Below are 15,877 nucleotides of genomic sequence, written 5' to 3' on the forward strand. Positions count from 1 at the left end.
CAGAGCTGAGGGTTGGACTGGATGATCCTTGGGGGTCCCTTCCAGCTCAGCACATTCTGGGATTCTGTGTCCCTGCATCCCTGCCCATGGCAGGGGGTGGAACCAGATGGGCTTTAAGGTCCCTTCCAACCCAAACCATGGTGGGATTTTTTGGTACCTGTACAGTGCTGGCAGTGCTGTGATGCTGATCCAGACCCACTGGGCAGGAGGACAAGCCAGGACAGTGCTTGTCTCTGAGCTGGGGAGGTTTTAGCTCTCCATCTTCCCAGCCCCCCTGCAGAGGGTGTTCCTCTCCTTGGCAGAGCCTGGCACATCTGTTGTGATCCACAGGGGCACTGTAACATCATTCAGACACAGCAGCCTCCAATAAAAACCCTGAAAAGCCCTAATAGCCTTTAGGTGGGGCTGGAGGTTTCCTGGCAACATCTCCCTTGTTTGGAATTGCTGCTGAAAACATTCACCTGCAGAAGCCTCACCTGAATCACACACACGCTCTTGCCTGCTCCTGATGGAGGAGGATCGTTTGTGTAGCCAGCAGTGAATTCTCCCTGAAGCTCTTTCCCTTCAAGGTAATCTGTTCCTCTGCATTACAAATGCTGAAGGACTTAACATAACTAGGAAAGAACAACCTGTACCGGATGTAGTTTCGTTTCTCGAGGCACTTTCTGTGCTCAAAGCAAGGCTTAATCAAATGCATTGATCCTTGGATTGCTGTGTAAAGACTCTCAGTTCAGTCTTTCTTTTTTGTTACAAATGGAACTCGAAATGCTCTTTAATATGTGGGTACTGTACACTCTACATGTAGGAGGTCTCCTAAAATAACATTTTACAGGAAGATTTCGGTGCTGCTTTTCTCCCCCGCCGTGTAAAGTCACGTTTTGCAGCCTTGAACACGAATCTCAGACAAACCAGAGTTTTAAAATTGTTGTTTATGCTTCCTGTGTAATCTGTTTTTATAGGACGTGGCCATAACTCTGCTCATTGCCCAAATGAAATATCTGCTGAGCTCGAAATGGTGGTGTGTATCAGTCTATATAATAAGGCTTAATGGTTCTGAGCGGTATTTTATGAGGAAAATAATCACTTTTATGAGCAAGAGGGAAATCTGGTCCTGAAGCTGCTTTGGGAAGCAGCCTGAGACTGTGCTGTTCCACTCCTAAGCACAGCTCGAAGTGTGAACAACAAATCAGATGCCAGAAAACTTTCAGCTTGTTTATTATGACTCGAAGAGGAGGAATAATAACGAGAATTGAACATTTCCTGCTGGGCTGAGCCAGAGGTTTGCAAAAAATCCTTTTGAATGAGGAAAAAGCCATTGACTGAGCTGTGCTGCTCCTGCCCCTGCTGACACCTCAGCAAACAAGAGACCTGCAGATTGGGACAGGGAACCTCTCACATCCCCAGTTTGAGTGGCTTTTCTGTCTCCTGCTTTTCTCCAGATTTTCTTCAAAATTGTGTCATTCCTGCCAATGGCAGGAATTCAATTTTTGGGAGCTTGACAAGTTCCCACCAAGAATAGTTTGTTGAAAAATTGCCAACCAACTCCCTTGCTCGTCGTTTTGCTGCCCAGGGTATTTTATAGGAGGATGGTGGTGACTGTCACTTGGGTATGCAAAGAAAAAAATCCATTTTGGTACCATGAATGGAGAGGTTTTCTGAAATTCCCAGCTTTTGGATGTGGGCTGACAGAGGGGGGTGGCAGTACAAACCGAAATAAAAATCCTTCAGGATTTTAATAGCCCCTTTGGTTTGCAGCCTCCTGTAAATCTTAAGTATGGGTTTGGTTTTTTTTGTTGTTGTTCTGTACATTTGGGGTTTTGCCCAGGGTTTGTTATGATGGTACCTGTTCCTTCTGGGCTCTGCTTGCAGTGAAATTACAGTAATTACTAAGAGAAGCAAAGTAATTTCTTCTTCTCTTGACTGTAACAATCTCAAAGAGGATGTGCTTTGCTGTATCTCCTACTGGGAGTGAAATTCCTGGGCTTGGGAAGAAGACAAACCCGTACTTCAGTGAGAACGTGGGTTAGAATTTAGTTTTCAGAATGAAATCCTGGGAAGCAGCCAGGGCTGCGAGGAGAAATCTTGGAGAGTGTTCTGTTCAAAGTGCTCTAGCACAGAAGATATTCTCTATGTTGTAGGCCTTTTTTTTTCCTCAAAGGTCTACCTTAAAATAAATAATGCAAGATACTGCCAGAAGTCTTTTCACCTTTCTCCTTGTCTCAGCAGCGACAGTCTCATATCTTTTGTCTGGGTGAAAAGGGAAAAAAAACCAAACCAACCCAAATCCAGAGCCCAGCACATGCTTAGAGCATAAGCAGAAACATTAAATATTGATCCCAAATCCTGGCTTTTAAAGAATGCGTAAAGAAAATCGAAAGCTTTATTTCAAACTGCAAGAAGTGGGTTCTTTGAGCAAAGTGTTCGCTCAGGCCTGCTCATCAATTGTTCATTCCCTGAGAAGAATTGACTGGAGGAAATGTTAGCCTGGAAAATGCAAATTTTGGCAGCTGCAAGATTTCACAGCTTTCCTGACCTTTTGGGATTCTTAAAAATGAAGAAGGAAGGGCTGGTGGGCCCTGTTTGGTTTTGGCCATGCTGGGTTGGAAGGGGATCGGTCGGGGACTGTGGTTGGTTCCAGTCTTGGTGCTGGGACATAACTGAGCCCAGAGCACCTTGCTGAGCCCCAGCCTTTACCTTGGCACTCCTCTCACCTCTTTTAAAATACTTATTAAGTTCTAATGCTGATGGAAAGGTGGTCTAGGATGGCTGGTGGCTTCCAGTGACACTGGGATGCTTTGAGCACTCAGAGAGATATTTTCTTTCTTGGGGTGGTTTTGTTCTTCTAGCCAAGAGGAAAGGCAGAAAATTAAGGCATTAACAGAGCAGTTGTCTGGGCTGTATTTGAAAACTTGAAAGTACAAGCAATTACAGGAACATCTTTCTCAGCCGTGTTCTGCCATTTGTAATTTGCTGAAAGCAGAGTGTGGGAAGGTGTCAGTTAAACACTGGATTCATTAATTTTTTCGTGGCTCCTGGGGATGCAGAGGTGAGCTCAGCTCTCTGCCAGCCCTTGGGTTCACGGAGCTTTCATGTAGAAGAAGCTGCTGTGAAGTTGCTGTTGGTTTGGTAGAGCACCTGTGTGTGCATCTGAAAACCTGACAGCTTCAAGTGACTAGGCAGGCTTGAAAAAGGGAGAAGTGAGGCACAAAGAGACTCAGGAATTATCTTTGAGGGGGGGGGGGTGTTCAGCCTGGAGCAGAGAAGGCTCTGGAGAGACCTTGGATCCCCTTCCAGTGCCTAAAGGGGGTTTGGATGAAAGAGGGAGAACGACTTTTTACAGGGGCAGAGACAGTGACAGGACAAAGGGGGATGGTTTTAAACCAAAAGAGGAGAGATTTAGATATTAGGAGGAAGTTCTTCCCTGGGAGGGTGGGCAGGCCCTGGCCCAGGTTGGGGAGAGAAGCTGTGGCTGCCCCTGGATCCCTGGAAGTGTCCAAGGCCAGGATGGAACAACCTGGGCTGGTGGAAGGTGTCCCTGCCCATGGCAGGGGGTGGAATGGAATGAGCTTTAAGGTCCCTTCCAACCCAAACCAGTCTGGGATTGTGTCTTCATGAAGACCTGACTCTGGAATTTAGCCCTGGGCCATGAAGTTCATGTTGGTCACCTTTTCCTTTCAGATGATGTGATGGAAATGGTGCTTTGAGGTTTTGCTTTGGAATCTCCTGCTTTGCTTTGTGTGTTTGATTCCTGGTTTGGCAGAGCCTGCTGAGATATCAGAGGTTTCTGTACCCTTGAGGCTGGATGGGTTGGGAGTGAGAAAAGAAAGGAACAAGGCAAATGTTTGTATGTTTTCTTCTGGATTTTGTGTTTGTTGATGAAATGTTGGAGTATTTTGTTCCCCTTTCTCTTTGGAGGTGGGATTCTCGTCCGTGCCAATGATCCTGAATTAAATTTCCTTGCTTAAAAAGTACTGGGGGAAAGGGAGAAGCTTTGTTTCAGGTTGGATTGCTGAAATTATCTCACCTTGAGGAAAAACACGCCCTTTAGGAGTTCCTGGAACTTAGTATGGCTTTATTTCCTCATTTATGAAATTCGGACAAGTGTGAGGTTTTAAACATTTTAAATTACCTTTATTTGCAAATCTTAGCCCTTTCTGGGTAGTGCCTGATAAGCCTTGGGGATTAGTTTCTTAAACCTATTTGCCTGTGACCTTTTCAGCTAAAGAGTGGAAAAAAAGATGAAATAAAAACAAAGGTACAAACTAATCTGCTTCTCCCAGAGTGTCAGAGGGCTGTGCTTTTCCCTGCCAGGTCTGGAACACAAATCTTTGGTATTGCAGAAGGTCCTTGCTGAGGGTTCAGGGGGTGTCACGTGTTTTGACATGGCAATTATTGACTTCAATGTTAACTGGTGTTTAACTTCTAACAGATTTATTCAGAACTCAAGTAGGTTGGTTTCTTTTCTAAATGTCTTATTAGCAGAAAAAGTACAACAAGCCTTAGAGAAACTCAGTGAAACACAGAGGGAGAAAATCTTGGAAAAGATGTATGATTTTTAGAACGATAAATGCTGGAAATAACTATGTCCTAAGTATTTGTGTATTATTTTACAGGTCTGAAGGTGACAGCTCAAGAAGCATCAGGTATGTGTTCCTCGTTTTCTTTCTGTCTTGATGTCTTTGTTCTAAGCAAATACTTTATTTAAAAGCATTAAATAGACATAGATTTTTTTAAGAGTGTGGGGTTTGTTGGTTCTGCTTAGCATGCCATTTGTATTTTGAGTAAAGGAGCTTGATAAGCTACTGGATAATTCTACACAAGAAGAATGGCTTAAGGCTGATGTATTATTTTTGATCACTGCAAAAAGTGATTTACAGTTACTTTCTGGTGTTTTCAGTCAAAATGTGAGCTTGACAGTCATTTATATTGCCAAAGCTGCCTGCCAGGTCTTGGGGCAGCATCTGTGGTGGGGAGAAGTCCATGTACCTGTTCTGGCTTTCTTAGTAGTCTCCTCTTCTTCACTTGATAGCAAGAACCTTCATTGACTCATGGTTACAATCCTCATTATACACTTGGAAGATTAAGGGAACGTGGAGCATTTAATGGAATTATCAGATACTTTACTTCTCACTTACTCATTTAGCATTTTATACTTGTTACCTCCAGGGTATTCTTTATTCCTTCCTCTCTGCAAATGTGGCTGAGTCAAACTTGTAGAGCTTGGAAAAGTGCAACGTTAAAATTCCCTACTTGAATCCAGAGTGTTCCATATTCATTAGAGCGTTGCCATAAAGCAGATGCCTTGATTCTCCAGGGGTGGAACTATTGATCACTGTTAATAAGGTTCATAATCTTGGCTGTGGGTTCACTATAAAACCCCTGCAGCTCCTTTTGGGGCCTGTCAGGACTTTGCATGTAAGGACATTGCCTTTTGCTTCTTGTAAAACCCCGAAACAAAGTCAGGACCTTCCCTTGCAGAGTTAAAAATCCAGCTCTTAGCCACAGGTGTGCAACCCATCCACAGAAACGGGTGGGATGCAGAGTAGCTGGTGTGATATCAGAAAACCAGAAGTCTGCAGGAAGTGGTTCAAGATCCTCTGAAATGCTTTTTTGTCTTATAACAGAATCCAAGGGCAGTGGGTGTGGATCTGAGCTGTGCAGGGCAAGTTGGGAGAGTGTTTAATACACAACAAGTGAACTGGAGAGGATCAGAAGCTGTAGGAAGATGCCTTTGTTCCTTGGGCTTTTAACTCCCAGCAGGCTGTGGAAGGATTAATGCAAACTAAAAACAAGTCCACTGACACTGGATTTGCACGAGTGTGGTTGATGGAGGCCGTGTTTCAACCTGTAGTGGTGGTTCTTGTTTTGACCTGCTGAGCCTCCTGTAGGATTTGGCTGCTCAGATGGGACTGGGGGGGTGTGTGTGGCATCACTGCTGTGGGTGCACTTCGTAAGAGTTGAGTTCATCTGTTAGAGACCTATTCTGAGGTGTTTCAACCAGTCACTTTAGCTCTGGGTTGGGTGCTACCTAAAAACTGCCCACTGATAGAACTCCAGCCCTTGTAGCTCCCACCCTTCTTAACAAACTGGGGTATTTCAGTGGGTGTGTTATTTGACTGACAGGCTGAAGGACTGATGGGATAATGTTGGTGTGTCTTGCCAGGTCAGTCGTGCACCCTGCAGGGAGGGGCTGCTCACACTGGGGGCCTCTGTGGGATCTGGCAGGGTCTGTGGGGCACGTTCCTGCTTGTCATGGTGGGAATCAGCACCACGTGTTCCTACAGAGACCTGCAGGCACCAGAGCCTTGGGGTGCTGATCTCATCTTCTGCTGCGAGGCTGTTCAGTGAATTAATTCTGTTATTCAGGCAGTTCCAGACTCCTAGGAGAGCCTAAAATTAGGCTCTCATGGAAAACAGGCTAATGCAGGAGCAGGCAATGCAAGGACAAGGCAGAGCCATACTCCTGAAATGCTTTTTCAGTGTAACTCTTGCACCCTCCCTCTTAAACTGCATTTTCTCAGAGGTAAAATGCCACTGAGGGTGTGTTTTTGTGTTTCTGCTTCACATCATCCCAATCAGCTCTTGTCTTGTCTTGGCCAAAAGCTCCCTCAGCTCCTTATCAGTGTCCAGGCAGCGTCTTTATGTTGTGGTTAATTTGCTTCAGAATGTTTGCCTTTATTTCTGGCAAATGAAGATGAAATGTAATTATCTCAAATGAAATTATCAGGTCAGTCTGGGGGGGATGGTGCTTAAACTCAGAAGGGAAGAAATCATTGTTCCTGCTCACAGAGACATCAGCAAAGCACCAGCAAATCCATGTCCTGACCTGTCCAATGGTTCCATTCAGCTCATGAAATCAAGTGTAGGAGGGAGCTGCAGCAGGTGAGAGGCCAGGAATAGAATGTTCTGTCTCAGCATTAACTGGACACCACGTGGAGTGAAATTACAACTTATTTTTGTGGTCAATAAGCAAAAGCATTGGCTGGGATTGAGCAACTCAGCCATCAGCACTGAAGGTAAAGGATCACTCCAAACAAACTGGGATGCAACCATTTGTGTTTGCCCTCCTCTCTGCCAGAAGGTTGGTTGGAGATCAGATGGCTTGCAGATCAGATGGGTGGCAGCAGGTATTGCTGGGTCACCAGAACCCTCTCCCTGGTGGCAGTTCAGTGCCTTGTTCTGTGGCAGGGAGATGCTTCTCATCTTCAAGGCCACACAGGCACAGTAATTAACCTTAATCTTCGTGTTTCTGGCAGGCACAGAGAGAGGAACAGCTCAGTCTCTTGGATAAGCTCCACTGACGTGGGCACTGGCTCAGAGTGGGTCTGATCTTCACCAGGCATTTCCCTCCCTACAACCTGACAAACCTCCACCTTTGTCATCCTCATTAAGCTTATTAATTCTTCTAGAAGAGTGTTCTGAGACATTTTCAGTAAAGAGAAAAAAAAATAGGATTCCAAAGGACTTGTGGGGTTTTTTTTGTCTTGTTTTGTCGCTGCCTTTCCCACCTCTCCTCCCCACCCCCAGGCTGGGGTACAAGGAGGGCTCTGACACCAAACACACCCTGGGAACGGGAATCCTTGGCTTTGGTTTGGTCTCTGGCAGCTGAATGAGTGTCATCAGGCTCTTGACCAAGAGATTGGATTGGGAATAGCTGGTGGTTTTCATTCTGGAATGGAATATCCAAGAGATGCCCTCGATTTTTACATACACAAGATGTTTGGAAACGCAGAAAACACTGAGTGTGACCGTGCAGGGGCCAGGTTGATGCAGAAAAGCAATATGATTCCAAATAATATACTGAAACGATTAAAAAATCATCTTGACTTTTTTATTTGGCTGTCTCATTGTGGCAAAAAATAATGAATTACCCCATTGTGCAAGCCCTTAAAATTCTCTCTGCCTACAACACTGTTGCACTGTAATAAGCTCGCCTTGCTTTCCTTTTGCTGAATGCCGTGTGATTTCCAAGCCTGAGTATTTGTTAAATCTATTAAAATTGATAAATTGCTTTGAACACTTTGCATTCTGGATGTAATGAACACACGCAGGGAGCTGTGAAGCTGTCGGGGGGGAGGGGCTGCTTTAATTAGCTGTCTTTGTTCGGATGTTTCCAGTAGAAAATGCAATTTGTTTTACAAGCAGTTCTGGTATTTGGTGGTGTTACCTGACAGTTCCAGATGAGGATGTACATATGGAGTGGAGCACAGCAAAGTTTGCAGTCATAATTTGTCTCCAGGTTTTCCCTCTGCTGTGGTCCCTGTGTCGTCAATGGACACAGCACTGAGGATGTGAGCAGTGGGTGAGGTGCAGAGGGACTCACAGGACCAGGGACCAGCTTCTCCCAGCAGCTGTCCTGGGCAAATTTGGAATTTCTCTGTCCTCTTTACAGTTTTTTTTGGTTCCTTTCTAGTTGTTTCTCCCCATTTGTTTGCTCTTTGAAGGAGAAATGAGGTACAAAATCGGGGGAAGCTGTAAGTATTAGTGCATAAAAGGAGAGGGCTTTCCTGGCTCCTTATTGCCAAAAAAAGTGGGGTGTTCTGGGAGTGCCCATCTAATTTATGATACATGCAAAAAAAGGAGTGGAGAGCCTGAAGGTTAGTTTAAAAAGAAGAAGAAAAAAGAGGGCAGTTGTTGAGGTACCACCTAAATTATTTAGCTGAACTAGAAGAAAAGTCTCAGTCTTTAATGGACGTGGGAAGTTGTGTGTCTGTTGAGGACCATGCAGGAAGGCTCATTTCTTGTAAAGGTGTACGTTAGATTAAGTGGAAAAGTAATTGTCTAATTTACCTGAGAGCAGGAAAGAGCTGTAGAATGTCAGCCTCTTTCTGTGCTGGGAGGAGTGGGAGGAATGGCTGCTAAACAGACCCTGACAAACTGCAGCCAAAGCCGAGCAGGAAGCGAAATTTGGGGAACTTTTTATGTTGTTTTTACTCCAAGAAAATCAACTTGAGCTGTGTGACTCAGCCTCCTCCCTGAGAGCCTGCAAAGTACAGGTTTGGGGAATTAAAGGCAGATAGACTTTAAAACTAATTTAATTTAAAGCTACCTTGTAAAACTAATTTTCAAGTTCCAATGTATTGCTGTGCAATGGAAAGGACTCGGTGACTATATGTAAAGATGGCCCTTTCTGGCTGATTTGAATCATTCCATAATGATTCTTCCACAGTTTTATAACCAGTCCTTAAAATGTGCAAGATCATCACTTCTCAGTAATTTTCAAAATCCCCCAAATTTTCCTCCAATAGATTTTTACATAAACCTCAGGCTGGCCCTCTGCAGTAGAGTGGAATATGATGAGTCTCTTGATGCTGGATTAAATTAACTTTATTACAGCTAACAGAAATAAAACATAGGGAAACAACTTCCAGTAGTTGAGGTGGCTTTGGAGCTGCCAATGACAAAGCTTTAATCTCAATTTCAGAGTGAAAGGGCAGTGATCCAGTCATCAATCTGTTAGACCTGTTTCTGTGGCATCTTTAATAGTGCTGACACATTTGTGATGCTAAAGATACTTCCCCACCAAAAATGGGATGAAATATAGAATCATAGAATCCTGGAAGGGTTTGGGTTGGAAGGGACCTTAAAGAACATGCAGTGACACCCCTGCCATGGGCAGGGACACCTTCCACCAGCCCAGGTTGCTCCAAGACCTGTCCAACCTGGCCTTGGACTCTTCCAGGGCTGGGGCAGCCACAGCTTCTCTGGACAACCTGAGAAACATCTGCTTTTACAGGATGAGTGGAAACAAATGAACAAAAGAGAAAGGAAACAATACTGGGAGTACATATTTATATTTCTTCTAAAAATCTGTCATCCTGTTCTTCTTGGCATCGTATGAAAAGCGTATGATTCTCCAGGAGCAGGAGATGGTGATGAAACCAAGTGAGCCGGGGTGGTAGATCTGGAACACCACATCCTGCACCCTCTCCCTGCCCTCCCTGGGGCTCTGAGCTGGTTCCAGCAGAGGTTGTAAATGGCTACACAGCAGAACGTGGCCATGAGTGTGCCTGGGTGGGCAGAGCTGAATCCCCTCTTAGCCTCGGACTGTGGTAACGGTTTAAATTTAAAGGAATTACAGAGCTATTAAACCACTTTGTCCCACAGGTTTTAATGATGGCAAAATGAGAATGTTTATATAAAATGAATAATTTATTTTATACAAACCTTAATCAGCACTATGTACTACACAACATACACACTAAAACCATACAAACACTAAAAATCTACTAGTGGAGTACAATATAGCATAAAGTAGTGCACTGTAACAAAGCAAATATTGAAGCAGTTGTATTAAAGCTGGCAAAAAGAAATAATTATTAAGTAGAGATCTGATGTAACTCACCCAGACCAAGGGAGATCTCTGCTCTCAACCTCGAGGGGTGACCTTGGGGGGCATCCCCAGTCAAAGAATGGGAGGGTTTTGTCAGAAAGAACCCGACTGCAAGGAGAGAGGATTGAATTTTTATAATATATAGTGACTGAGTGCCAGTCACACCTTTCCAGGCCAGCTCTCTCAGCTTATCTGTCAAATCAGCCTTCCAAAAGCAGGGGGTGTGTTCGAGGTTTGATGACCCGGGCTGGTTTTAGCAGAGTTAACACCGAGACAACACCCCGGGCTCCAGCAGCTGATCTTGCCTGGTATCTTAACCGGCTTGATTGCACCTCGGGACTCTCCTGCCACGAAGTGATCCTCGTGGGTCTCCTCCAGCTCAGCATGTTCTGTCATTCCGGGAGTGTCTGAGCTCTGTTAATAGAGTTTTCACAGGTTTTTCACTCTCTGGCCCTTTTAGCCCTAAGTGGCTGAGCAGCAAAGCCTTTTCCTGCAGGGTGATTGCTCCCCTGGAACAGAATTACCTGGCAGCGTCAGCACAGGCGTTTCAGGCACTTGATTTTTGGGAAGGGGATTATGGAAATTGATTGTAAATGGAACTAGACTCCTTGAGATTTCCTGGTGTTACCGAATGCCTTCTTTTTTTTTTTTTTGCATACCCAATTTGAGGTGTTTTAAAACTTTGTGATTTTTTAAAAAAGATTGAGTGTGCACCTCAACAAATGTTTCAAATGACCTATCTGACCTGCCAAGCAGAATTATTAATATATTTCAAAGAAACTGTGCCAGCTTTGATAGTTAATCAGTGACATTTTAGCGTTGAGCAGCTACAGTACTGGATGATTTGCTAGTAAGATTTTTGGAAGCTCAACAGTGCTAACAGGAGAAACCTTCTATTATTTTTACACATCCCCTGTTGGAAGTAGAAAAACAGAGGAGTAACACTGTGCTGTCTTGAAGCAAGGAGTGAGTTAGCTGAGTTCTAGTTCTCAGGCAGTACAGCCGAAATCATGTTATTGCCTCGAAGTTTAATGTGTAACTGCATGAGAGTGCAGGTGAGCAGGGGGGGTAAAGCTTGTGGGGACCTCCTTCACCTGATGGTCCTCAAAGAAGTCCATGCTGTAGGTTTTTATTTATCTGAATCTCTTACCAACACATTGAAGAATCTTTAGGCATCTCATACTGGCTCATGATTTAAGCTTCAGGTGCTGCAAATTCTAAGTTTCACAGCCATAACACCACCCATGTTTTGTACAAAAACGTTCTGGATGAACTCAGTTGTTTCCCCCCCCCCCCCTTGGTGCTGTTTCCTTGGACTCAATCATCAAGGCCTTAAGTCCAATGGAATTATTCTGATAGGTGAACTGAAGGGAAAAGGGATGATTTTGTCTGCAAGAGTTGTGTAAACACAGGTCTGTTTGCAAGTAAATTAGATTTCTGCTTTAGGCAGTGTATTATATAAATAGTTTGACTTCTGAATTCCTGCGATTCCCATTTTTCTACCGAAAAAAAAAAAAAGAATCAAGTCTTGCTAAAACTTGGATACCATCCAGGTGGGGAAACTAGCATATGCAAGCATTTTGCCTCAAACGATTTCCAGTGGAAATAGCTGTAATTTATGTATCTTGAGTGCTGATTGTGCTCCGCAGAATTCTCTCGCCGGGCCGGCAGTTGTTGAATTCGCAATCTCGGGAAGACAAAGCTTCGTGAGTGGCTCCACATTAATTCAGTGCAGCTCATTTTTATCCCCTGCTTCGTGGAGGAGCTGCTCTCGCTCCCAGACACTGGTTATGTGTAAGATAAGGCTGTTTAATGAGCAACGTGTGTGCACAACTCAATTCGGGGAGCTGAGGGCTTGTAGTGCCACAGGATTTCTCTTTGGAGTAGATAAAGCAGCTTGAATTCCCTCCTTTTGTTCTGCCATCCTGGCTGGGTTGCTTTTGTTCTTTCCTATTAGAATTCACAGGAAAAGCTGGATAAATCTCAGGGGTGGAATGTGAGTGTAAGGAAAGGGAAAAGGTAGGATGTCTCACACTTTCTGTGTATCCAAAGCTTCAAGGGCTTTGGATGGAGGTGGTTGAACAGCTGCTGCTTGAATCCTAGTTTCTGTGCCCTCACTCTGGTCCAGACAGGCAGAGGAGAAATGAGTAGAACTGAGGACATTCAGGAGCTGTTTGGTGGGACAATGAGAGTCACCTGTAAATTAGCAGGTGTTTTAGGGAGATGAGATTCCTGCCATGCAGCTGATACCAAATGGAGTCCCTTTCTGGCTTCTCTTGGAACCTGCTTTGGAGGAGGAGGTGGAATGCACATGCCCTGGTGGCACAAAGCTCTCCCTGGTGTGTGCTGGGCTGAGAGGGACAGGAACTCCTTCACTTCTTCAGTCCCTGCAGCTGGGTGAGGGTCCCATCCCCGAGAACAGAACCGAGACACAGCGAGTCCAACAGAACCACGGGAATCATTGACCATCCCGAGCTGGAAGGATCAACTCCATTCCTGCTGTAGCTCTGGCAGAGTTCCAGAGGAGGACAGGGTTTGGTTGAAGTTGGCTTATCTTTTTAAGATTTAAAAAAGTTATTCTGGTTTTTTTTTTTTTTATTTATTTTATTTTATTTTTTTTTAAGGAAGATGCAATGATGCTCACACAGCCTGCTAAGGACAGGAATAAAAGGTGACTTGAGGAACAGAATTAACTGCCCAACTTTTCTCTGCAGAACGCTGAAAATAGTCTATCCTAACTACCCATGTGCAACCTGAGTAGGAGAAGTGAGTTCTATCAATGAGTTGCCTCTGTGGCAAAAATCAAAGGAATTCATAGATGAGACTTTTCATAGGTAGGATTGAAGCTAAAGTAATTTTCAGGTGGCATTCTGCACACTGACAACTCAAAATCAAATAGAAGGGAGAACTTCCATGGCTCTCCTTTCTGATCTCGTCGTTTCATGCAGGAAGTCCTGGTTGGATTGATTCCATCCTGTAGGAAAATAGGCAGCAAAAATAGACGTGTAGAAAACCTACTGAGAACTTTCAAGGCCCTCGTTTCCTTTTTGCTGTTTTAATCCACATTCTGAGTAGTTTTGTGCCTCGGTGTAATTCAAGAATGATCCTTGGATTAGGAATTAACCATGGTTCAGGTGTCTGGTTCCTTATCTGAGCTGTTTTAATGATGCTTTTGGACGTGTTCCAGTAAATGCAGCTGTCAATAAATGGAAGATGGAGCAGGCAGGCTGTGTGCTGGGGAAACTGAGAACAGAACGTTCACAGAAACAGAGAGGCAAAAAGAACCTTTTGGGTTATCACAGTACAGAAGAGTGGCTGAAAGTGTGCATTATAAATAATGGGAATGTTTGTAATTGTAGCCGCCAAATATCGTATTGCACAAGTTCAGATTATACTGATGTTGCTCTAACTTGGTTTGGAAGGGAATCTGTAGATTTTGCCTCTTCTCAGAGGTGAACAAAAGGCAGAATCTTGGTTGTTAAAGCCTGGGGAGGGCTGTAAAGGCTTCTGTGACTTCTTCAGTGAAAGTTTCTGACTGGATGCTGTCACCTTGGGTGCCTCCCTGCTCTGTCCCATCATTTACTGTCTCCTGTGGAGGGGAGGAGGAGAAAGTAAAGCACTTTAATGTGTCTCCATAGTGCCCTCACTGCTCAAATCCCATATTGATTGTGCATTCTTAGGTGCTGGATGGATCTGTAAATACCTGTCAGCCAGTCTTGCCTAATTCCGGCATCAATTTGGCCTCATTAACTTTTTGTTGATTAAATCAAGCACGTTACTTGGGATACCCCTGTAATTTATTTATAATAATTAACTGTAGCAGGGGGATAAGATTTCCTCCCCTGAATTTTAATGCAAGAAGCAGCACCTGTATACAAAAATTGGAGATTGGAGCTAAAATTAATGGAGCTGCACCAAATGTTACGAACATTTGCCATACAACAGGTAGAAAAAAATTATTTAGAAGATAAATATGAGCTGACTCACTCCTGGCTTTAGTGAAGTTTTATTCTCACCTGTCTTCTGTCTGGTGCAATAGTGGAAAATCATTTACTCAAGAGCTGTGTTTTGAAGTGTTCCAAGAGCACAGTTAGCCAATGTTCTCTGGGTACCTTTGGGTTTCCAGTTTCTTCACTTGTTTTTGTTTATTGTACAGTCAAACTGAATCTGATCTTTCAAACATCAGAAGCGGCGGCGATGGGAGCACAACCCTCATTAAAATGAACCTGGAGCTCAAATCAATCAAGCCCTTCCTTTCTGGACACTGCAGACCCATCACGTGCACGAATTAAGATGACTTACCATTACTCTGTGTTGGGTAAAAAACATCCCTTTGTGCTCGAGTAAATCTCAGAAATGCAGCAGGAATTCATTTCAGCCCTTGGCCTTCTCATCACCCCCTCTGCTTTGATGCATAAATTGAGGCAAGTTTCCACTCTGCAATGAAGATGAGGATTGCAGCTCCCCCATTGTCATTTATTATGTGCTCAGAGCACACTGAGATAAGCCTGGCTTGCCTGGCATGGGTTTTTTTTTTATTTTTATTTTATTTCCCCCTTATCTATTTCTGCTGGTTTTGAAAGGAGCTGCTTTGAAAAGGGCTGCTGGAAAGTCACCTCCTGACCAACACGTGCTGCTGCAAAGATGACAACAGGCTTCTCAGAGGGCTACATAGCACCAAGATAACATTGAGGAGGGGGGCTGAGCCTTGCTTTGATTGTACATTTTATCTCCCGTAAATGAGGATTTGGCTTTCAAGAGCTGGGTGTGCTGTGACTCTTGGTCGTGGCAGGGCACTAAAACGAGCTGTGCTTTCCCCCCAGGCCCGTGAGTTAACTCTGCATCCTTGGGGACTGCTCTCCACAGCATCCTGCCCAATTTGGGTGTCACAGCCACGTCACTGCCTTGGAGACCTTCAAATTGATGGCACAAAGAGAGCTGCCTTTGTGACCTAAACGAATCCATCCCTGCTTTGGGACGTTCATCTTGGTTTGAAGCCAGTGCAAGTCGCTCTGCCAAGTCTGCATTCCTAAGAAATCATTGCCTTCTGTCCTGGCAGTTTTTCTGGACCCTCAGGAAGGAGCAGTGTTGTTCTCCAGGGCTCAGGTTAGGGATCTGTTCACAGGGAAGGAAATGATTGCAACCAGAAGCAGAGCTGCTGAATTAACCAGAGGTTGGGAGCCACTGGGTCTTTGGTTGTGGCTGCTTCATTATTTTGATGAGAAAAAAAAATCTGAGGAGGCTGAACAAACCCAGGATGCTCGTGGTTGATTGATGGAGGTTGTGAATATGACTGAGTCATCCATGGACCAGTTGCCAACTTTTTCTATTACTCTTGCATTCTGTTTGGAAAAACAAGGAATACTCTGCATAAGTTTTTTTGATTGAATCAGACTCTCGAATTTCAAGGCTAAGGGACTGAATGTTTCAGTAATTTCTGGCTTCACTACCTGTCTAAATTGCTTCCTGATAGTAATAACTCAGAGAGAGCAGGTTTAGATTAGATTTTAGGAAAAAATTCTTCCCTGTGAGGGTCGGCAGGCC

The 15,877-nt window shown here is 44.3% G+C and overlaps 1 protein-coding gene across 3 annotated transcripts in view; it reads left to right on the forward strand.

Annotated features, from left to right (window-relative positions):
- Nucleotides 1–15,877, forward strand: part of IQSEC1 (IQ motif and Sec7 domain 1) — a 316,957-nt gene that overhangs the window by 61,061 nt on the left and 240,019 nt on the right. For all 3 annotated transcript variants that reach the window (XM_027892538.1, XM_027892539.1, XM_027892540.1), the window contains exon 2: nucleotides 4,614–4,643. In XM_027892538.1, coding sequence (XP_027748339.1) covers nucleotides 4,614–4,643 — 30 coding nt within the window. The remainder of the gene's footprint in view (nucleotides 1–4,613; nucleotides 4,644–15,877) is intronic.

The sequence above is a fragment of the Empidonax traillii genome, unplaced genomic scaffold (genome assembly GCF_003031625.1).
Source record: "Empidonax traillii isolate 1590-97213 ecotype Southwest subspecies unplaced genomic scaffold, ASM303162v1 scaffold356:size572493, whole genome shotgun sequence".
NCBI lineage: Eukaryota > Metazoa > Chordata > Aves > Passeriformes > Tyrannidae > Empidonax > Empidonax traillii.